Source organism: Psittacula echo (assembly GCF_963264785.1).
Source record: "Psittacula echo genome assembly, chromosome: 4".
Lineage (NCBI taxonomy): Eukaryota > Metazoa > Chordata > Aves > Psittaciformes > Psittacidae > Psittacula > Psittacula echo.
Window position 1 is genome coordinate 76,613,587 of NC_137738.1, and position 24,474 is coordinate 76,638,060.

The 24,474-nt window shown below is 37.8% G+C and overlaps 1 protein-coding gene across 6 annotated transcripts in view; it reads right to left on the reverse strand.

The window, feature by feature from the left end:
• The window catches only part of RIMS1 (regulating synaptic membrane exocytosis 1), a gene marked incomplete at both ends in the record, with an annotated part of 304,350 nt that overhangs the window by 125,699 nt on the left and 154,177 nt on the right, over positions 1-24,474 (reverse strand). For 4 of the 6 annotated variants that reach the window (XM_080614501.1, XM_080614504.1, XM_080614503.1 and 1 more), the window contains 4 exons: positions 1,885-1,984; positions 4,854-4,964; positions 5,705-5,772; positions 17,595-17,646. In XM_080614501.1, coding sequence (XP_080470627.1) covers positions 1,885-1,984; positions 4,854-4,964; positions 5,705-5,772; positions 17,595-17,646 — 331 coding nt within the window. Of the gene's footprint in view, positions 1-1,884; positions 1,985-4,853; positions 4,965-5,704; positions 5,773-17,594; positions 17,647-24,474 lie in introns of those variants that run through there. The other 2 variants (XM_080614500.1, XM_080614499.1) reach the window with 1 other exon arrangement.

Below are 24,474 nucleotides of genomic sequence, written 5' to 3' on the forward strand. Positions count from 1 at the left end.
TCTAAACCTAACTTATACAGCAATTTATCTGTCATATTTTGAAGATGACAAAATACCTGAAATATGATTGAGAAGCCTGAAGAGAAACATGGAAGGTGTCTGTATTGCTATTTCAGGGGACTTTTTTTACTTTTGAGAGTCAGTTGGAAATCAAACAAGTGGAAAATAAAAATTGCCAAGATGATTAAACATAAGATCATCATAGTCAAAATGCCAAATTAACAGAAGTGGCTCCAATTACTCTTACTGAAAACTAAATCCTAATGGGGACCTGAGTGAAATGTCATTTCTGCTAGTTCTAACCAGATCACCGTCCATCTTTTGCTCGCTTTTCCAACTTTTGATCTTTTTGACCAGCCAAGCCCTTTCACATTGTCTCTTTCATCTAAGATGCTGATTGTAAGGCTTATATTCTGATTTCTGCTCTCAGTAACAGGCATGGAAACAGGAAAACAACATCCAGACACTCAAAACTTTGACATATGTAAACCCCAACTGGACATGTCCAGTTTGTCAGTATTTCTCTTGTAGTAGAGGAACCCAAATTGGACACAGTACTCCAGACATGGCCTCATAAGCACTGATTAGAGAGCAACAACCACTTCTCTCAACCTACTGGCCACAATCCTGCTAATACAGACTTATACATGATTGGTGTTTGCTGCAAGGGTGTTTTGCTGACTCATGTTCAACTTACTGTCCTGCAGCATCTCCAGATGCTTTTCTGAAAAGCTGTTTTCTAGCTGATTGGCTCCTAGTGCTTACTGTTGCACTGGGCTATTCTGTTCCTGATGCAAGGCTTCATATTTGCCTTTGTTAAAATTTATAAGGTTTGTACAATTACTCAGGGATTTATCAACTAGCCAAATTTTGGAGGTTTTTCATAAGGACAGAAATTAAAAATAGCTTTGACTTAAAAAACAATCTAGACCAGTGATTAGAAATGTAGTATTTCAGCCCAAAATAGCTCCAGATTAGTGGAGAGAAACTTAGTTTCTTTAATTATAATCTGCATTGAAAATCTATAAAGAACTATAATAATTGGTGTTACTAACCCTGTCTATATTTGTTTGGTAAAAAATATTATCAAATGCCAAAACAAAGAAGGATATTTTTAGAGACTAACCATCTTTTCTACTTCTTTATTACTACTATTTGCTTCATGCAATTATCCTAAATTCATATAAGTTGTCATTGGAGCTTCTGGATTCCTAAGCAAGCACTGCATAGACTGTTTTTTTAAGAGAACACTTGGAAAGTAGTTGCTTAGAGTCATGGTAAAAATATAAACTGCTAGTAAGTAACTTTGAAAAGCAACTGCTGTGCATAGTTCTTGTTTCATTTAAGAGCTTGAAAAGCGGTAACAGCACAGCCACTTATTTGTAAGTGCAATATAGACATCTTATACAAATGAAATATTTTAAGATAATTTTCTTAGGTTGTTTACCATTTTTATTTGTAACAATTCACACTGAAAGAAGCACTAATAAGGTCCATTGTGTACACGTACATTACCATTCTAGTGACACTACAGTGCAAGTAAAGCAACTGTAGTGCACTTTGTTTGCCATAATGAAACAGTTTTAAAAAAAACCTTTGCATTGGTTCTATAGAGTATAACAAAGAGCTCCTGAGCCAGCAAGCAAAAATTTACTGACACCAGCACTTATCAGGATTGTCCTGCATTTTGCTCACAAATCAAGCAATTGGAGTCAATAACAAATTAGAAATGTAAGCAACTGTGGCATTCCATAACAACATTTAAGTATTGCTCTGTATTTAAAAAAAAATCGTATCACATGACCAATATTGATATAAATCAGCAGTTGCATTCCAAAGACATAATTAAAGACATTATATTTTATATGCAACTGATTGATTTACCTGCTCTGAGATGCCCCACCACATCAGCCAAGCTACCTTTCTTCACTTTGGTAATGAAGGCACCGAGTCGTCCTAATTCTGTCATTTTTCCTCCAACAACCTGGTTAATCATAAATTTGTGAGTTTCCAAGCCACAAACCTGACATCATATCATGCACAAAAATATAAACACATCTGTTTTCAAATTACTTTTGAAATTAAACCTGAAATATGCATAAGTGTATCTATTGTCCATTTGGGCTTCACAGAGGCTTAAAGATGAAGTTAGATACAAAAAGGCCAGATCTACTTGAAAAGAAGTAAAGTTGACACAAAATGAATAAAATTGAGGCCGTTCAGCCTGAAGAAGGGAAGACTGTGTGGAGACCTCATAGCAGACCTCCAATATCTGAAGGAGGCCTACATGGATGCTGGAGAGGGGCTCTTCATTAGGGACTGTAGTGACAGGACAAGGGGTAACGGGTTCAAAGTCAAACAGGGGAAGTTTAGGTTTGATATAAGGAAGAAATTCTTTACTGTGAGGGTGGTGAGGCACTGGAATGGGTTGCCCAGGGAGGTTGTGAATGCTCCATCCTTGGCAGCGTTCAAGGTCAGGCTGGACAGAGCCTTGGTCTAGTGGAAGGTGTTCCTGCCTGTGGCAGGGAGCTGGAACTAGATGATCCTAAGGTCCTTTCCAACCCAAACCATCCTATGATTCTATGAAATTGATATTCCTTTTAATGTTTGACTAACTAATCTTATGCAGATTGCTAAATATCAAAATTTGTTGCAGAAAGAATGTTTCTTACTAAATAACCACAAAGATGCATTTTTTTTGCAAATAGTCTAAGTGCTTAAGTTTAAATTGCAAGTGCACATCCAATTAAAACTTGAAAAGAAGTTCATTTCCTACTAGGACCAAATTTTTTTCTCACATATTAAAAAACAAATTGACAGTGGGATTGAGTGCGCCCTCAGCAAGTTTGCCAATGACACCAAGCTGTGTGGTTCAGTTGATATGCCGGAGGGAAGGGATGACATCCAGAGGGACCTCGACACGCTTGTGAGGTGGGCTGATGCCAACCTTATTAAGTTTAACTATGCCAAGTGCAAGGTCCTACACCTGGGTCGGAGCAATCCCAGGCACGGCTACAGGTTGGGCAAAGAAGAGATTCAGAGCAGCCCTGCAGAGAAAGACTTGGGAGTGTTGGTCAATGAGAAAATGAACATGAGCCGGCAGTGTGCGCTCGCAGCCCAGAAAGCCAACCGTATCCTGGGCTGCATCAAGAGGAGGGTGACCAGCAGGTCGAAGGAGGTGATCCTGCCCCACTACTCTGCTCTCGTGAGACCTCACTTGGAGTATTGTGTGCAGTTCTGGTGTCCTCAACATAAAAAGGAGATGGAACTGTTGGAACAAGTGCAGAGGAGGGCCACGAGGATGATCAGGGGACTGGAGCACCTCCTGTGTGAAGACAGGCTGAGAAAGTTTGGGCTGTTCAGCCTGGAGAAGAGCAGGCTGCGTGGAGACCTCATAGCAGCCTTCCAGTATCTGAAGGGGGCCTACAAGGATGCTGGGGATGGACCCTTCATCAGGGACTGTAGTGACAGGACAAGGGGTAATGGGTTCAAACTTAAACAGGGGAAGTTTAGATTGGATATAAGGAAGAAATTCTTTACTGAGAGGGTGGTGAGGCACTGGAATGGGTTGCCCAGGGAGGTTGTGAATGCTCCATCCTTGGCGGTGTTCAAGGCCAGGTTGGATGAGGCCTTGGGTGACATGGTTTAGTGTGAGATGTCCCTGCCTGTGGCAGGGGGGTTGGAACTAGATGATCTTAAGGTCCTTTCCAACGCTAACTATTCTATGATTCTATGAAATAAAATTGCTTACTGCCAGCAAGAAGCAGCCTTTGTGCTGCAGACTACTAGACATTTAGTAGGCTGAAGCTGTTCTCAACTTCCATATTCCCATGCCACACTATCTCACTTTAAGGTGGATAAATGGCTCTTACCCAGGACATGCTACTACCAAGATCACAAAGTTCTTTCCTGATTTAATTCACACCATGATAAGCAGAAGCAACAACCCACATCTCCATCAGATGCAAGTGACTGAACTACCAGACAACTACATACAAGGAGCCAATGCCCTTGGAATTAAGACTCAGTCCTCAGTGAATGGGAATGTTTTATATTTGACATTGTTGCTGTTCTCAGTGAGCAGAGGAAGAAACCCAAATTAAATTCTCTCATCTTTGGAGCATGATGTAGTTAAAAATATACATGGAGAGAGAAATTCTTGAACTGGCACAGTGTAGTCCCCACCACCTTCGGAAGTCGCACTTTCTCTATGTGTTCTGGCAAAACAGGGACATGAACCTAAAAGTCCTCTACAGCTGACTAATTTAGAGATTTAAATAAAATGAACAGCGTTGACAATGTCTTAATTTTATGGCACCAGATTAACCGGAATTACATTTAATACAATCTCTAGTATGTTTTAAGAGGTCTCTTTTGCAAATTTTTGTATAAATGTTTAGTTTCATTCTACAGAATTTCTGATTCTGAATGGCTGTGTGGATTTTAAACACTGACCTTTGCATCTGGATGACATTTATGTATGTGGATTATGAGATTAATTATTTCACTGAAATGCAAACAGTAGAGCTAGAAAAGGCGAGACTCAATTAATGCATTGCAATGTGCAATATATGTTTGCAGACAGGAAGGTGTATAAACATAGACTTTTTGATCAGAACAGTTCAGCTCCTTTGCAGTAAATAAGTGGAAGACTGCATAGAAGGGTTTATATGCATACTCATTACATTTACATTCATAATTTATCTGTATAACTTTCCAAACTTCTAAAAATGAAGAATCTATTTCTATCAAATGACCATATAATTGGAGAGTCCTCTGATTTAAGGTGTTAGATAGATCTCTAGGATAGTGGAAGTTTCTTTCATTTACCACATAAACCATGTAATACTTACTTTTAGCCCCAGTAATGCACCTGATTCTTTTGGCATGGTTGTTCTCTTGTTGAGAATAACACGCCCAATTAAGCGATCTCCCTCTTTAGAAGGCTGCCACGTTACGGGATGCTGTTAAAAAAATGAGCAGCGAAATTAAAGTTCAACCACCTTCCTGTATTTAGATGCACGTTTATAAACCAATAAAATTTCTAGATCATTATGTCACAGTAGACACAAACACCCCTCAGATGCGTTACATATCACACCTGAGGTCTCTATTATTATATCTGTTGGACTCTGACTTTATTAAATATTTATGCCCACTGTAAAAAACCTCATCACTAAGTCTGCAGGTAGAATTATGATGTTCAAGGTTCAATACAATTAAACATTTAAAACATCCCTTAGGCAATAAAATTAAACTTCTATTTTTAAATTCCATGACCTGGAAAAGTACATTCATAAATTCTGTTCTTTGGCATAATATACGTGCTATTCAGCTCTACCATATGGGCTCAGTATAATAAAAAATAATAAAAATCCAAATGATCCTATGCCACTCCAAGTCAACAGAAGAAGTTACTAATCTCTCCCAGAGCAGCATCACACTCACAGCTGCTTTTGTGGCATGTAGTGAAATCTAGTATCATGTCTAGAAAAGAAGTTAATAGTTTAAATTCAGGCAATTTTACTAGTATATATTTTGATGAAAATTTCTTCCTGATTTCAATTTTCAGGATCCACCAAACCAAATGTTCATATAATTTGTACAGAATAATTTTTCACAACAAAATTACTATGCTGAACTGAAATAATCAGCGAACAAATTAATTCATACTTATGAACCCTTTTTTTTTCCTATTTCTTACCGAACTAATGGGGGATGTTTCCCTGCTGTGCCACGTGGCAGGATCCAGCCAGTAATAATCCAAGTCACCTGGAAGAATATGAATAGAAAGAAATGTGTAATCTCTCAAACAGAGAAAGACATATTCAATGATTACTTCTGCAGGCATGAATCATAACGTGTAATAGTTTGATGAAGCAAATACAAAACCTGCGTTACGATTCAAAATTACCTTATATAAAATTGAAAACAATATAGCATAATAATTTAAAACCAAAACCACTTATTAAGGCGTTGATTTGGAACTCTGCTTTTTCATTAATTGCACCTCAGAACTGGGTGTGCACTCTGGCTGATTTTTACCTTGCCCAGTCATCTTTCAAGAATGGACCCCAATGCATCGCATTCACAGCCCTCCTCCCCTTGCTTCTGTAACACACACACGGGACTACAGCTAATGATGACACAAGAGAGAATATTCCACAAAATAGGCACTTAACTATAGTTAAAGACAGAACAGTCAATCACACTCCAGAATCTGCAAAGTAGCTTATCAATACTATGACAATGGGTACTGTACAGACGGAGAGGCGCAGGAGCCATTAAAGGGCACCAGGGAAAACAGCCACACAAATAGAGGAAATAGTACCAACAACAGGCTGCAATCTTCCATTTTGCTTGGCACGAATTTATATGTACATCAAGAATAAACCTATGAATTACAGTAGTCTGGAAGCCATGAGCCCATCGGGCCAAGGAGGGGAACTGTGGGGTGGCTTTGGGAGAAAAGGCAGCAGAGCATAACACCACAAAGAGTATACTGAATTTATGGAAAGCTAAGGAAACCACAGTTTGACTAAATATATTACAGCTGTAGAAGGCTGAATTGGTAGCAAAAAACTACCAACTTCACTGGCAGCTGTCTGTGAGAGGACTGATGTAACTGTACTCCGAGGAGGAAAAGGATGAGGCACAAATTGCAAAAGGAAGAATACTGGGCAATGCAATGCGGAGCGCAATTTTCTTTGCAAAGAAGGGTAAAGGCGATATTGGGAAGGACACAGGAGAATGATGCAGGCTAAACAGATCCAACAGAAGGGTAAAAGTTAGACTACTAGAGCAGGAAGAAGCCCAAAGGATTTCTGTGGTAACATTAGTTTTAAACAGAATACACATATGAGCTCTGAGCCTTGGTGTTAATTCATCCATTTGGGCATTGCCACAGTGTATTAACAAAAATGCAATAGTGTCATTAGAAAGGAGAACCACAACTCTTTCTAATGCTCTCTTGCAATAACAGTAGTATATAAAAGCTTGATCTGAAATAACCAAGAGATATTTTTTAAGTTACCTGAAAAAAGTAGATTCTGCTAATTAGCTTACAATGCCTTTAAACACGTGAACAAACAAAACCATCATGAAAACAAAACCTAAACTATCACTTCAGAGGTTAGTTTTAGACCCTGAATGAAACAGTCACCTTGCACCGAGGTTTGCATCAATGCCAGCATTTCAGGCATTTTTCACCCTCACTTGGGCAGAGAACCTTGATGATTTGAAATATGTTAGCGGAACAGTTTGATAATACTGGTTTTGAATTCACAAGTGACTTTTTATTTTTATTTTTCAAGTCTTTAAATTATTATATTCCAGAGTTAGTTTTCGGTACAGAACAACTCTTCACACACTTTCCTAACAACATTCCCACAGACTCTTTAGTGATCATTTAAAAGACACTAGGTAAAAATCCTACTGTATCATTAAAGTCAGTTATTGCTGATACCCTCTTCACTCCTGACAGGCTCTAGAACTTCAGAAAACGTTTCATTTATTATGTACACTTCAGGCAATACATCTTCATAACATTTTATAAAAAACATCTCTATAATGCTACTATTGCATCACTACTCTTATCAGCACACAGGCATCCAACAGAAGCCCAAATAAAGCACACTTCTAGAAAGAAAGAAAGAAAGATATACATTTACATTAAGAGTTTAATATTTTTTACTTTCTGCAACTATTTAGATGCTGATTATGAAATAAGAGCTGTATTGTTCTATAACCCATAAAATCTTTAATAGCTTACCATCTACATACATAATTATATGCACAAGCTTATTTTTAAACAGTTTATTATTATCATACGCTTAACCACACGAGGCAGTTTGCGGTTGCATTACCTAACTGCTGTTCTGCAATTCTGGAGAGCTTAACTTCACGTTTTATTTTTAGCATCATTCCTTGCACCTTTATAGACTTCAAAATTGCAACAAGTACAACAAATCCACTAACCAGACTGCCACCCCAAGCGTCGGCAGTAAGCTGGGAGCTGGGGCACAGAGCTCTCCAATTTTCAGTAATGGACTCAACAGTAATGCCAAAAAGCCACTCTCTGCTGGGTGAGCTGGCCTGCCACAGGCAAAGCACAACACATTTTCCCTCCATGTTTCACAACTATTCGCTCAGCAACAGAGATATGTTCACGCAAGAATAAATGTCACCTCCAGCATGCAGATGTGTGTGCCCAAGTGCTCAAATCCTTTTTGCTCTTGTCCCTATTGCTCGCTGCTCAATTTTCGTCCTTCCCCAGCTTCAGCTTCTGGGTCCCAGTTTCTTTGCTGTTCTTCCTCCTGTTTATTGCATATCCATGACCACTTGATTCATGCCACTAGCATCCTTCCCCACCAAGTTCCTGAAAAGTCCTCTCATGTGCCTTCTGTCTTGGCTAACCTGATGATTTTCCCATCCCCACCAACTACCTACCCTTTGCTGCTTTTCTTCCCTGTCCATTTTGTTGCCATCGTCCATCTGCTGTCTCCTGTTTCTGGCTTTGGTGTCCTTTCTTTATGTTGTGTATTTTAATCCTTTCATCTCCTCACACCCCTTGATACTAAGCTACATCCTCATCACTCCCTCCTCCTCACAGCTAAACCTTCAGCTTCTGTCCCTTTCACCCTTCCTGTCTGTTCTGCACTTTCAAGCCATCAGCTATGTCCCCTGCAGCCTGCCGTGGCTTTTTTGCTTTCTGATCTCAGAAGCTGAGTGCAGGAACTGCACTGTGCTGCAGATGTGGCTCTGCTGAGCTGCAGCATGGACGTTATGCTGAGAAGGCATAAAGGTAGCTATCAAATTAAAAATCTTGACTGACAGTGATAGGTCTACATGCAAAAATGCATGAATTGGGGTTAAAAAAAGTCCACATTCTTGAAAAATTACTTAATTTTAAGAGTCCTCTTAAAATTCAGTCCAATGCAGAGCACTGGCACACAAACTTTTGGCTGAATCTGGAGCTGTAAAAAGGAGTTGACAATGGAAAATGTCAGTTAATCTATATTCATTAACACCTATAGAACATGCGAATTAAAACATGAAGGAACAAAACCCTGAATTGAGCTTTAAAAATATTTTATGCCAGCAACACTGACACAAGGGTCTTGACATCTGCAGTTCAGTTCTCTGTTACAGCTATACTGTAAAAAAAACATTTTCTCCTTGATCAGCCTATGTCATTGCTATTCTTTACTTAATACCTATTTATGCTATTCTTGCATTGTCATACTATTTGTTTAATTACACAAAACAATTTTACTGAACTAGTATTGTAGAGACCCAGGAATCGGTAAACAATATGCAAAAACTTACAATCTAAGAGCATAGTTCAAGAATTTCAGATGTTCTCAAAACTACCCCACTAAAACTCACAACAAAACCCCCCTATACACAGCATACTCTCTCCACTAGTAAAAGTCACTAAAACAAAATAGTAAAATAAGACAAATTTAAAATATTATGGAGAAGAAAAAACAACTTTTCTATGGAGCAAATAATTGATATAGAGGCTTAAACTCCTTTTAAACACTTTCTAAACAATACTTCAGAAGTATCAAAAATTTAAATATAAACCCCTATGAAAATATTATTTTTTACATTACTGATATATTTCTAAAACATATAAAACATATTTCAACTTAGAGCATATTATTAAAAATGTATCTGCAGTTATAATGCACAATTTACTTACGACGTATGGAGTGAAACAAGTATATATTTATAAAACCTTTTTTCCTGAGAGAATAATGCAGAAGTTGTATCCTGCCAGCAATTAAATATTTTTCCTATTAACCTGCTGCTGCTCGACTACTTTACTCTTGGACAAAGAGCTATTATCAAAAATCTACTTTCAAGACACAAATGTGTTGAGTTTTTTTCTGTGAAAGTCTTTTGCAGTCTTTGATCAAATTTCAAGATGGGGAATAAAACTCTCAAATTGCTCCAGTTTTATATTTGCAACATACTTGTCTTCAAAATAAAGGGAAAACAAAATTCATAGCACTAAACCCACATTTTCTCTAAAATACTTCATCTTCAGCAGCACTACCCATACCAAAAGCTAGTGCTGGGATGCTGTGGTTTTAAGTGAGATCCTGCAAAGCTGAGAAGCACTGGAAATGGCAGCCTTGTCTCTCTTGCAAAGCCAAAACAAGCTCAAAAAAGTCCATTATTGTGTATGACCAGCCATGGTGATTTCCAGAGAGTCCTGAATACCGGAGATAAAATACACTTAGATGTTTCCAGACCCCAAATCCACTCAGGCTGCATTCAGACTGCTATTCAGCAAAGAATGCACTTCTGGTGTTTTGCTCAAAACCAGATGCACTAGATTTGCAGCAGTTACTTAAGACAAGAAACAGACAGTCTAATGATAAGAGTCAGTCAGCCCATGTTAGGCATTTACTTGAGCCGAATATGTAGCTGCTAACAAAGCAGTTCTATCATGTAACTAGGAAACTTAGCCAATTATTTTCAGAGGTGGCATTTAAAATTATGGTACAAACTGTCTTCCTGTATAGTCAGACTATATCACTGTAATTAACACATGCAATGGTAATTTATTTGCCTTTGTTAATTTTTAGAGTAAAATATAGCCTGCATTAAACAGACAATAAAGCTTTATCAAAGACACAGAGCATCCTCCATTACATCTTCCACAGTGCCTATGAAACTCGATCAGTAACTCATGGAAATGATCACTAGATGCCATATATCAAGCTACAGAAAGTTTTAACAAATGTAAAGAAACTCCATGTATCAACTTGATTGCCTTCCCCCTTCGTAGCTTGAGTTTTCATGAGTTAGAAGATCACTCAGTGTGCTGTTGGTAAATGTGTTCAGCACACTATTATTACCAACAAAAACATCTGTCTTCTTTTACAGATGTGATAGGTCATACTGCTAAGCAAGAAAGTACTTCTATGCTCAAGAAGAAAAAAGACACTAATCACATTATTATGTCAGAAAACTAGTTCAGTGTATAAACAATGAATGTTTAAATCATTCTAGTCAAGCTGCTAACTAACCACATAAAGAGAAAATACATGAGTACCCAGCTAGACAGACAGTCCTAGCATCTAAGTGGCATCCAAAGAATTCAAAAGCTACCTATTTATTTACACAGAAAGCATCACAAAAATGCTCATTATCTCCTTCCTCTCAAATCAACGCACTTCAGATACAGTTAAGAACTTAAATCCTTGCAGAATGAGGTCCTGTGTTTTACCAATTACGTAGTTAAAGGTCAGGCTGGCTCGTGCAGTATGAGGGAAGAACGCAGCACGTGACTGTGAAGTTTAGGTTTTATTTTGTGCAGAAAATACATGATCACATTAGGTTTAAATTCCCTGCTGGCACATGTCCTAAATGCTGAAAGCTAACATTCTGTAAGTTCAAATAAAGACTAGTACTCCATACAAGTGACAGCTTATATGTATAATACTCATATTTGGGGTACAGATCTGGCACACATGCCTGTGACCCCAATAGCTGCCAAAGCTGGAGCCCGCCTCTCAGATCATCCAGCTCAATCTAACAAGTTTTTTACCCACATATATATGCAGGGAAACATCTGTATTTTATAGATTGTGATTTTTTTTTAATTAGTACATTTTACATATACTCACTTTCAGACGAAAGCACTGCACTGATGGCTTAAGAATTTTTCTCCAAGAATTTTTCTCTAAAGGAATACCTGCAAAAGAACTTTCAACACAGAAACATCTGGGCCCATTTGTACATTTCACAACTTGGACTTCCTACCTGAATCATCTCGGTGTTGTTAGAAAGCTTTATGGATTACCAGAAGCAAAGATTACTAATCTTGCCAACTTTTCAAATTTGAAGCCAAAAATCACGACCTACCCAGTCAAGTAACAAGCTGATGATTTGCGAATGTTTCTAAAACTTTTAATATGAACACAAGTTCATATTGTGGTATGAACTTGTAACACGGAAGCTATTCTAAGTTTCCTGAACCTCTACAGAGTCATGCGACTCATGTGACTCCCTGAGACAACACTATTTAGTCCCTTAATTCAAACACTGATAGTGTTGAAGAGCTCATTAACCCTTTCCAGCTAGATGCTTATTTTTATCTCAGAGACTGTCCAAAATGTTATTCTGAGGATGTGTAAGTCTTACTGTAAGCATGTGAGTCAAAGAATACATGTGTTTCGCAAAGGGATGGCTCTCAGAAAACTGTCTTCAGAAGGTCTTCAGAAAGTGTTTTAAGTGTTAAAGAACCTGGAGAGACTTAGAGATACTGAACAACATACATGAACTCCCATTAATCTGAAAAGTTCTTTTAAAAACTTTATTAAACATTTTCTTGAGGATACCAGAAAACATGGTTCTCAGCATCAAGAACATCAAATCAGCAGGCAAACATTGAATTGATTTTTTGATACTGTGGTATCTACAGATTTAAGAAAACTTCTTTTTTTGTCTCAGGGCTAGCTCTGAGCGCTGATTTTGCTGACTTGGATTACTCTCATGAATGGAAGCTAATTCTGTAGCTGGATGGATGGGTGGATGGATGAATGGATGGATGGACGGACGGACAGACGGAGATCTCCTTTATGAAATGTAGAGCTTTTTAGAATAAATCTGGTTTTGCTATCTAATTCTAATTCAATATTGACACTAGCTTGAGTTAGCAGTTTTATCTGAGTTCCTTTTTCATATTATGAACCCTATTTTTGATTTGGCTTGATCTCTTGATAATATTTTTGTTCAGTGTATGATGAAATTTGCAAACTGTAGAGCAAGTTATCTCAAAATATCACATGGGTTAGTAATTTTGGAGACATGGGTACACAGCTCTCCTGGACACTAAAGCCTGACCAGCTCTTAATAACTTTTCTGCTTTTCTGAAAGAATTCCCAGCACTTCAAGTACGCCGTGCTGTTCTTCAGCTAACACAATTTTTTTTCCTGTGTTTTTTTTTTTTGTTTGATTTCTCTTTGGGGTTCTGGTTTTGGTTTTGCTTGAGGTTTTTTGGGTTAGGGGGTTGTTTTGTTGGGGGGGGGATTTTTTTTGTTTGGTTTCATTGCCTTTTACAGAGAGGTGGGAGAAAGTATTTTTAAAAGCCCATATAGGCAAAATAGCTTAAAAAGTTTCCAGGTATATAAGTGTGGGGTATGTGGTGGTTTGGAGGTTGGGTTTTTTTATTTTTGGTGGGGTGATATAGGAGGGGGGCTGGGGAGGGTTACTGGTTGGTTGGTTGGTTGGGTGGTTGGTTGGTTGCGGTGTGTGTTTTCTTCCCTCCTTCTTTCCCCCATGGACATTTAAAACCAATTGAGCTGAGTAGGTGCTAATTGCAAATGAAGGTAATATTTTCATTTTGGTCTCTTCCAGTATTTTTCCCCTTTAAAAAAAAAAAAAAAAGGACAAAAATATTCAGTTGAATATTCTTTATCTTAATATTTGTTAAAGGCTGATTTATTAACGAATTATAATTCAAAAATCAAAGCTGAAAGTAAATTCTCCTCAACCCCCAGGGTGTATCTACACTGCCAGAGTACATAGGAATCTTAATAAGGATAAGCAAAACAGTAAAAAGTGTAAGCTTGAAGCTTGTGAAAGAGCCTTAGAAGTCCCAAGGATACAATGCCCAGTGAGGTATCAGTGGCCCGGTAGAACCCGCTGCAAAAATGGTGATCAAAATGGGCTATGCCCAGGGAGGCATATTTGAAAATACTGTTTCTCCTACTGTGGAGGAAGAAGAAAAGCATTTCTGCTCAGATACAGAAGGTAATTCACAATGTTTATAAACATCCTCATAGAAACAGCAGCAACTGGGAGCAAGGCTTTTCTTTATCTGCAGGACCACAGGAATGGGAAGGCAGAAAGACAGTAACCCTTTCTGTTGAATGTCATGAACTCAGTCATACAGACCTGCACAAGTCACTTGAGAAATAACAGATTACATTTTGTAATCAAATTATGATTCCATTTTCATTAAAATTGAGGGAGAATATTAATCCCAAATATTACAATGAAAATGAAAGTTTGAGGAGGAAAAGAAAAGTTCTTAGCTGTCCCAAGCTTCAGAACTGTACAAGAAAATGCAGCAGATTAAATGGATCATGATTAAAGAGAAAAACACAGCAGTACCATGGTGGGGACCTATTCCAGAACACCAAATTAAGAAGATTAGAGCCTAATGAGGGGCTTGGGTGTTTTCTGTTTTGTTGTTTGGGGGAGGAGTGGTTAATTGTTTTTATTATAAGCGTTCATCAGAATCCCTCATTATGCTGCATTTGAAGATAACAAGAGGTTTTAAAGGTTTTCATTTCTCCAGTTCAGAGGGGAATACCACAGGAAGAATCCTTGGAGCGCACAGTGAGAGATCATTGACACTAGGAAAACAACCAGCAAAGGACCTTTGAAGCTTTGCTTTCCACCAGTAGAGAAGAAATAATTAAGAATGTGAAAGTGAATAAACTTTGTCATCTTTAAAATGGGAATGAAGCTGAGCAGAATTAAAATCCAAAACCTTTCTATAAAAAGAAAACTAACAAAAAAAAAACCAACAAAAGAAACCCCAACAAAACAAAAACAAAAAAAACCAACCAACCCAAAACCAAACCCCACAACAAAACCAAAACACCCCAACTTTAGAGAAAATATGGAAGCAGCCATGATGGCAAAAGGAGTCCAGCAATCACAGAAGCACTTGAATAAATAATACCAATATCAGAAGTAGAACGAAGCAAATACAGAAGAAAAAAATGCAAAGACTGACCAGCTAAGTCATAAATATTTCATTTTCTAGAAGAAGGTGATCAATCAGCAAGAATTTGCCTATGAGAGAGTAATATCACCCAGCTATACAGTACCTGGAAGCATACAAGACAAAATTAATGCAAACAGCAAAGTATGCAGAAACAATCAAGATCATTCTGCAAATATTTAGTCCTTGGTACTTAGTATCCAGTACGAAGCAGTAAGACTAGATATAGTACACACTAGGCTAATTCACTTAGTCCTGGAATACTTACAGACCTATCTGAAGCTACCTCACCACCAGGAACAATTATTTCCTGAGAATCCGGGGAGTATGGATGAAGTTCCACAAAACTAACAAAGTGCAAACACAGCACATATCTTTAAAGGACAGGGGAGGGGAAGAGGGACTAGAAATTGTAGTCCAGTTAACTTAGTATCAATTGCTGAAAAAACACTGTAACAAAACAAGTCACCTTCAGGATAGTAAGAGAAGAGACAAGACCTAAAAAAATCCGAAGTGCCAATAATAACCCAATGTCATTTCTTACCATTGCAGTAATGCAGGTTACAGCAGATGTCTAATATCTCGAGTTGAGCAGGACTTTTGTTTATAAGCATGCCACATTAGAGTCACACCAGAAAAAACATCTAAATAAATCCAGCATAAGGTGAAAAAGCTATTTAGAAAAGCATATTCTAAACAGCTAAAATTGGTAACAAAAAAACCCCAAAGTATTCATTAAGCAGTCTGTCACGTTTGTCTGGGATATAGTAATAGTCAACACTCGCATTACCATTCTAGATAATAAACCAGAAACATATTAGATTCGTAGGTAACTTGACTCCAAGAAGAAATGAATGGCTAGTTACAGGACACCAGGACTGGTCTTCAAAGCTACCCTGGAAACTGAAAATAGGAACTGGAAAAAAAGAAGACTCAGTAAAGGGCAGACAAGGAAATGGCTCCACACTAGGACCAGGATAAACTGGTGTAGAAATAGGGAAAGCCAGTCAACCAGTTAAGGACTAGCTGTGCAGAAGATGATGGGACAGATGTAATCTATCACAGTGGTAGTAAGAGAGGATAGCATACAAGTCTTGCTGCTGTCTGAAAGCCATCACCCTTGTCCTTGAGGGGTTGGCCAGAGGCCAGGCTCAGGTGTCTTGTCTAAAACCTGTTACCAAAACCCCCACAGGTCAAACTGATGGAGAACTTAAGGTTTTGATGGTGGTGGTTTTAGGTTTTGCTTTTACTCTGCATCATGGTTTGCCTTCTGGGCACTTTTAGTTCTCCAATTCTATGCTATTCCAAAGGCTGGAGCCACGCTGCTGTACGACACTGTCCTTAGCACAGCCTTGAATCTCTGCAACGCAGGGTATCACAGCTCTATACTTCTCAGTCCCAAGCCTATTTGAGCTTTTTCATCTACTTATGCCAAAATGTGCAAGAGGTCTCTGAAAGGCAGGTTACAGCTGTCTACCACATTGAGTAGCCTGAAGAAGAAACAAGGGTTTATCTTCTTTATGTAGCTATAAACAACTTCAGTGTGAGAGACAGTGCAAGGCTTTGACATTAACCAAAGGTTTTCTCCAGTCTTATGCTTTAAACTTGAAGAGCTAAGGCTGAACATTGTCTCTTCCCAACCTTAGCAGCATCTTGTTTTCCTGATATTCTTGCCACTGTTTCAGTTCCAGCTCTATTCTGATTGCTTCTCAATCACATTTTCTCCAATACATCCCTGCAGATTCTGTCCTCAGTATATTCTTACTCTCTAAGAAATGAATTCACACATGGATTTCTTACAATATGTTAAATAACACAGCTGTAATATTTGAAAGGATAAAACCTCTTTCATGACTTACTCTATCACACAATCTTTCACCATAATTCTTCTAGTGAAAAAATACTTTACAAAAATTACTTTTACAAACAGTCCTATCAACTACTTAGATAAAAGGTTTAAAAGATATTTGTTATTCTCAACACACTGCATAACCCTCAAGTAACTTGCAGTCATCAATCCTTCCTCTCACTTTCTCTTAGGCTTCTGCGGAGATTTAGCTGAGGACCTTATCCCAAAATACAGATTTTTACCACCACCACCAGAAGAGGGCTGATGCATTGCACTTTCTGATTCAGGGAAGGACATCAGTATGATGATGCAGAGATAATACACAAAGCCACAACCGTAATTTATTATAGGCCATGTATTATTATGATGACCATAACTACATATGATGCTAAGCAAACATATTCTCATTCTATGTACATGGATTTGAATATTCTCTTCCCCAAATAAAAAACAAAAATAAAAGTAACAGAATCATATTCCAACCTGAACTTGTTAAAGCTACTAACAATAGGACAGTTCAGGGGACTGAAGACATATCAATAGTCTTCTGCCAAAGAGAAATAGTACACAAGGTGATTATTTGCTCCTTAAAGTAAATTTCTAGATTCTTTACCCACACCTTCTCCAAAATGCAAACCATTCATAATGCAATCAGAATATTATCTTTACTTCTCATTTATGTTTTGATGTACGCTTTCAAAATACAGATTTTTGTTTAAAGACTCATGCCATGTAGCATCACTAACATAAAATTTGACACATGAACTTTCAAAGTATAAACATAACTGAAATGCAGACTTCGAAGCAAAATGGTTCCTTATTCCCTGCTTAACCTGAATATTTGCTACAATTAATACTTCACATTCAGAGGACACATCATCTTGACTCAAACTGTACAGTTAAAGAAATCTGCTTATAGAAAAATATACTTTAAAATAATATAAACCACAAAAATATATCTAAACCCTCGGCACTGTATAGCAACTTGTTTACCTGACCCTGAATGCAACGTATGGAGCAGAAACTGAAGAAACCCAGCAAACATAGCAGCATCAGCAAGGGAACGGTTAAAAAAGCACAACTGGCATCTAGTAGGTTGCCGAATTCCAGCCTGTAACTGTAGCAAAACTGAAATGCAAGCAAAAATCCACTTCAGTGTGAAGGAGACGATAGAAAAGAAGTCCTTAAGGTCCTTGCGTCCTGATTCCAAGCCAAATTATTCTGCAGCATCAAGCATTCAACACCGGTGACACCAAACAGGGCTCTTGTCATCAAAACAAATCTCTGCAGTGTAGTGCAAGCATCGATTACTGCATTAGTTCATACACGCTTGCTGCAATGAGAAGGAGTTTCAGTCTCTAGAAGGAGTTAATGATTTTAGGAATCCAGAATTAACAATCCTCAGAAAAGAAGATGGGGGAAAAAAGCTCCTTCCTCTCCAGATAGAACAGGAAAGAAGTTTCTTAGTGCTTTAAAGCCAGCAGTAGACCCAGGCTCAGGCATCCATGTAATCTATACTCCTGCTGCAGTTTTTATTTATATTCAGCAGTGGTGCACTGAACAAGTTTTAATGAACTGCATAAATGAAGCAATTGTGAAAGGAAATGCAGCTCTTAAGTTACGTAAAACTTCCCAAGCTGTAGATTTACTTCTAGCACACTGAAAACACAGTGGCCCTTTGAAAAATTTATCATTTTTTACAAATAAATTGGATGATTTACTACTTTTCTTACATAACAGATGTGTTCATGGAATTGTAGTTAAATATAACAAAAAAATATCCTAAATTAAAAACTGGAAATAACATTTTGCATTCCAAATTACATACTCAAGATAAAAGAGAAAAGAAAACCTTTCCCAGCACATTTGGGGTGATGATTAGTGAATTACAGGTGATAACATTTGCTAAAGAATTTAATCTAATTTAATCATATCCAAACCATACAACGGCAAAACTATTTCCTTGGCAGAGACAGTCCTCTAAAAACATACTCTTCTCTGCAGCATATCTAGATATTGCAGGACTTCAGAAATACTAAAGAAAAAAAAAACCTCCTTGGTTACTAAAATGTGAGAAAGCAAAGCAAACAAAGGGAAGCTTATAAGGGATAAGATTAATAACTAAGCTAATGAAATCTTACAGTTCTTTCACCTTTATATAGAGCTATTAGCAATAATGAAAATACACTTGTAATCCAGTTGTTTCCCTGTTGTTCTGGATCACATGATCAAAATATTGGTACTGAACACTGATTTCACCTGTCAGTCTGACAACCCTGGCCACTGTTGAGTTTCAGTTTCCCCAGTAGTACAGTATTAGCAGAATGACAACACGACTGTCTACATCTGTTTTTTTCACTGACGTGTCCTTGTTAGGAGATACTTCTTTGGAGGATGATGGCCAGGCTTCATGTACTCCAAGAGACAGTGATCATCTGGATCACTGACAAAGGAACATATACCCAGCTTTATCCTGAAGCTGGAGAACACGCCTTGCAAAAGGGACAAGAGACAAGAGCATGACAAGTGCCCAGTGCTTCCACAGCACATCCATTATCCCACTGACTCTTCTGTACTCGACCCTGAAGGATGTCCTCCTGTTTTGCCAGAGCTGGTGTTGAGTGCTATGCTTCATTTTCAGAACATAACTCACCTGGATCTTGAATGCTCACCTGCCTTGCAGCACATACTACACAAGGCAAGGGATTTTGCCACAACCCAACTCAGCAGGTATTTATTATTCACTACAACCTCAGAACTCTTGAACTAGTCTGCACTATATTGGGCTTGTTTTCTATCTTTTCCTGCTCCCAGCATTCCCATGCTGTGTTTGTGAAAAAACTAATAAAGTCTTCTCTCAAATGTATTTAGACAGGTTATTTGTGCCTCACAGTGTTGTTGAAGCTCTCACTGTCCTCCATTCCCCTTCATACTAGATACGTGCAACCTTTGTCGGCTCTTCTGTCCCCACATCAGGCAGTCCTCATCACCAATTTTACCCACTGCTCCCTAGCCGTAAGACTTGTCAAAGCCCTGCCTAACCATCTTTGTCTAACAGCTTCAGCTTTAAAAGTTAGAAGTGTCTGCAAGTATATGCTGAAAAACAGTGGAAGACAGGAGCAAAAGAAGAGCATTCTGAGGTAAGAAAGGGCATTTTGCAGAAAAGGACAGTGCCACCAACTCTGTACTGCACAGCCCTAAGGGTGGTTTTCATTCCTCCCAGCCCCTGTCAAATAGAGTGTTCTGGTTGCCCAAAAGGCCCATCTGACAGTTTGAGAATCAAATGCTGACAGTTGATTTATTTACTTCTACATCCATTCATAGTAGCAAGGCAGTAAGAAACTAACTGGAAATCTGGTTACCTTTCTGTTATGCTAATAAAAATACATAATTAAGTTATAGCACACTTTCAACCTCTGCTTTGGACAGCATTACCTATGGAACCTCAGGAGGTTTTTACTGCCACTATCCTCTGAGGCACGCTACACTGTGCATCTAGTACTTAGATTTTAACCCTCATATTTTAGCTTCTTCCTAATGTTCTTGTTAATAATTATTCTAGATCTTAATTCATGTATGAGATTCCCGCATTTATAAAACTTTCTAAGGCCATTAGAAAAGAATGAAATTGAACAATTATCACGCAGATACCCAAACCTTCAGGTTGTCAAGTTTTAAAAGGTCAAATTCCAAACATTAAATGTGCTATTCAGTTTAGTGTCTGGATGAAAATGCAGCTTTCCTCTAAAACGAAAGGTTTACAACACTTTTTTTTTAAAGAAGAAAGCCACAGAATTGTCCTAAGCTTAATTCAGAAGCACAGAAAGAGCAATTCCAGGAAAAAAAAATCTATGCTTTCAGTTGGAATTTAGTTTAGGAAGTGAGAGAAACAACAGAAAAGATCCGTGTTAGGGTCTCCAGACCTTAAAGCCAAGTTACAATGGAGAATTGATTCTAACACAGATGCAGGAATCTGAGATAGAATATTAGGTGTATGTGATTTGTTGTACTGTAGCCCTGTCTGATCCACCTTGAAAGGTCCTGGCTAATGTGGAAGATTCACAGTGACTGGATAAGGCAAATGCCACATTTCCCTTCAAGAAGGGCAAGAAAAAGGACCTGAGAAACTACAGACTTGGAAGGCTACTCTGAGTCCCCAGGAATGTTACGGAACAAATCCTTCCGGAAGGCAACCCTGAACACATGAAGGCCAAGAAGCTGAATGGGAACCATCAGCATAGCTTTACCAAAGGGAAATCATGCCTGCAGAAAAGGGGAGAGCAGCAGATATTCTTTAATGTAACTGCAGCAAGGCTCTCAACCAAGTCTTCCACAATATCCTTGTATCCAAATCAGAGAGATATGGATTGATTGGTGAATTATAAGTTGTGTGGAAAACTAACATAACCACTTGACTCAAGTGATGGTCAAAGGACTGAAATTCATCTAGTGGTGAAGCGTTAAATATGTAAAAAAGTACTGAAACGAAAATTTATGGAGAGGAATCAAGGCTCTCCTTTGCTCAGCAGCACGCCAGACCACAAGATGCACTCCTGGGATCATAGAAAACTTGGATGCAGCTTTTGGCTATGCAGTAGAGAAAACATACTTGCTTCTAATAGGCTGAAGTGCAGAGTTTAGCTGACACTGCGTTAATTAAAACACTTCTGTTCTCTGTACACTGACACAGCAAAAGTGCATCTTCTCTTCAGTAAAGTATCGTCCAGTGAAGAAGACTGAGTATCTTCCAGATTCTTTGGCAAAATAGTTAGAAACTTTGCAAGGACAACTGTCAGCCATTTAACATTCACATAAGAAAATCTTTTTTATATGAATAGATATATTTGCATATAAATATACTAACCCTTATATCCACACATACAGAAGTGATTTTCTTTTCAACAGATTGACATAGTTTGGCCTGTCATTTCTCATAACTTCTGCGAAAAAACAGAGATTAAGAACCGAGATGACTGCGGTGAAAAAGACACACTAAAAGGAATGTCTGCCCTCAAACACCCATCAAACTTGTCAGAGCTCATCAATGTTCCTTTCCACTCAGATATGAGCATATTCTGTTTATATACTTGGCCAGCTGGCAAAAAAAAAAAAAAGGCACCAAAGCAGAAACGATGTAGTCGCATCAGCAGAGGGACATACTGGCACTAATGTTTGGCCTTCTGTTTAGCTTGGGCTAAATCAGTGTCATGCTGTCATTACTCCACAGCTCCTAGTTCAAACCTTGATCCAAGCCAATCAATTCAAAATAGAAGAGAAGTAACTTGGTATCTGTCTGAAAAACACAATCTAAACACACACATCAGGAGCAGGTTATGGTGTGCCTTCCACTGGCATCCCAGACAAGCAGCTTTGCCACACTGTTCCTAAAGGTCCTTTAGGAGAGTTTTACAGAACATCACCTGCCATTTTGCAGCAGACTGGAAGACACAAGAGCACTGCTGCATGACCAAATGACAGAAACCCCTTCAGGGACGTAGGTATGCAACAGCCAGGAAAGAAACATCCTGCTATCTACTGCTCTTGCATCCAGCATTTCCAAGTTCCACTGCCAATTGCTTAGTACTGTGCTACTAACAAAATTCTGTTTTTCCCCATCCTCTACCTGCATAGACATGATTTAGTTTCCAGTTTTTCCTGCAAGTCTGATTCCTCTCAGATCCTCTGCTTTTAAAAATTTCAGATTTAAACCTAGATATTAGATCAGCAGTACCATAAACATTGAACATTTCAAAAGGTCAAACTCTGTTAAATAGCATTTTCTATTACTTTAAACATGTTATATAGCATTCAAACAATAACAAACAAAACAAACAAAAAACCGACCCAAAAACCCCGCTCATCTAAATGCAGGGTTTAATGGTGACCATGTTTTTTGTTTAAGTATTGCCAGAAAATTCATTCCTAATCCTTATAATAATTTTCTAGGTCAAAGTAAGATTAGATCCACAATAGCACAGATAACTGATGTCTGGCAACAGGCCTTAAGTTAAGATCATTATCTGTTGTCCTAGTTGGGGTTTTTTGTTTTGGTTTGGTTTTTTTAAAGGAAAAGTTTGTCAAAATGTAAATGGTACATTTGTTTATTAAAGAACCCCAATCAAACAAACCTCCTCACTGGCAAAAATTAATGTCTTACTAAGTGTTTCCTTTTAGTGGCTTGTAGGAATAGCCACTCCATAAGACTTCCTTGATGGTGAGATTTAAAACTGATTAACAGCAACAGATTAATCAACTTTTTGTATAACTGATTTCAGAGCAAATTTTCTGTGGAAAAGAGTCCACAGCAGCACAACTGGATTTATCCCTAAGCATTCAGTTCAATTCCCATTTCCAGGAGGTTGTTTTGCCCTCCCGCATACAGTCTCAGCTTAAAGGTGATGACAGCTCCATTACTGGCAAATCTGTAACAACTACCCTATGCACATAAAAAAATTAGGGTGTAAGAAAATGTGCTTTGGGAAAGTAGGAATAAAATACATGACTGTACCAAAAGTATTAGCAAGATTTCTTAAGCACAAATACAGTCATCCGTAAATGTGTATCTCTAAGCTTTCAAAAACGTTGGAAATCTGGCTCATGATCCTCAAAACCAGCGCCGTTTTCTTGCTATGTTTACTTTTTTTCTGAGGATAAGACTCAACTCGCGTAATGAATGACTGCCTCCATAGAACTATACTTGTTGGTGTAATTTCCATATCCAGAATACATTCCATACACCGTCTCCACTGAAGTTACAGGACAATGTAAATCTGCCTTCAGGAAAATGCACATAGAGGTAAGTTCTGAAGAAGGTTTTTAAATTACCAGTTCGAGTAGGAAGGTGTGCCTGCACTTCCAGTTCTCTATTTGTTAATAAAGAAATCGTCTTGCATAAAGAGCGTGATCGATAAAAGTTAGATTTGACTGCTCCATCTAGTGGCTCATTAGGCATAATTTTAATCGTTAAGAATATGTTTCCTAACGGGTTAAAAAGAGCCACTGTGGTGTTTGCTTCTTGTCTGAACAACACAGCAAAATAAATTCTTAGCATCTAGCTCTTTTAATAGCATAACATGAAAATAATAGCAAAAAATGAAATAAATTTTCATGAAAGTGTAACATAGGTGCATAAAAATAGGTAAATATGTTTACATTTTTAATTATTAGCTTATGCTATTTAGTTAATAAACTTTAACAACAACAGCAAAGTTTAAAAAATTGTTTCTTTGAATTTACAGTTGAAGTTATTTGAGTTGGCATTTCCAGTGAAAAAACAACTTACATTTTCAGTAAAAGAGCCAAATTAATAGCAAGCCAACCATTAAAACATATACACTGACTCTTACCTATAAGTAGTAAATTTCAAAGCTCAGGTCTGAATCAGAAATGACTTTTACTCTGTGAAGGACAATTCTGAAACGAATTTACAGCACCACTGATTTTTACAGGGAGAAAGAAGTGTGTGCCCTCCAGTCTAACCAAAGCTATTCCATGGGAATTCTAAAAAATATTGAGAATTTAAATCCTTCAGAAAAGTGGTATAAGAACATGACCAGGTTGCTTTAAATAGAACATTTTTAGAGCAATCATTTTTAGAATAACTAATTAAAATGGAAGCTCGAATTGCAGAGGAAAAAATTACCAAACTGAGGACTAGGTTTCAGAAACTAGAAATTTAAATTCTATAAATTAATATATACAATTCAATCATAAAATATGTCAGATAAATGTGTGATGTACTTCATTTCTCCTTGCTACATGTCTGAAAACATTTTGTCTTAAATTACAAATATCAATGAGAGGTAGCCAAGAAAAATAACCATTCTCCTAATTTCTCCATCACACACAGCTCCCACAACTAACACCATAGATA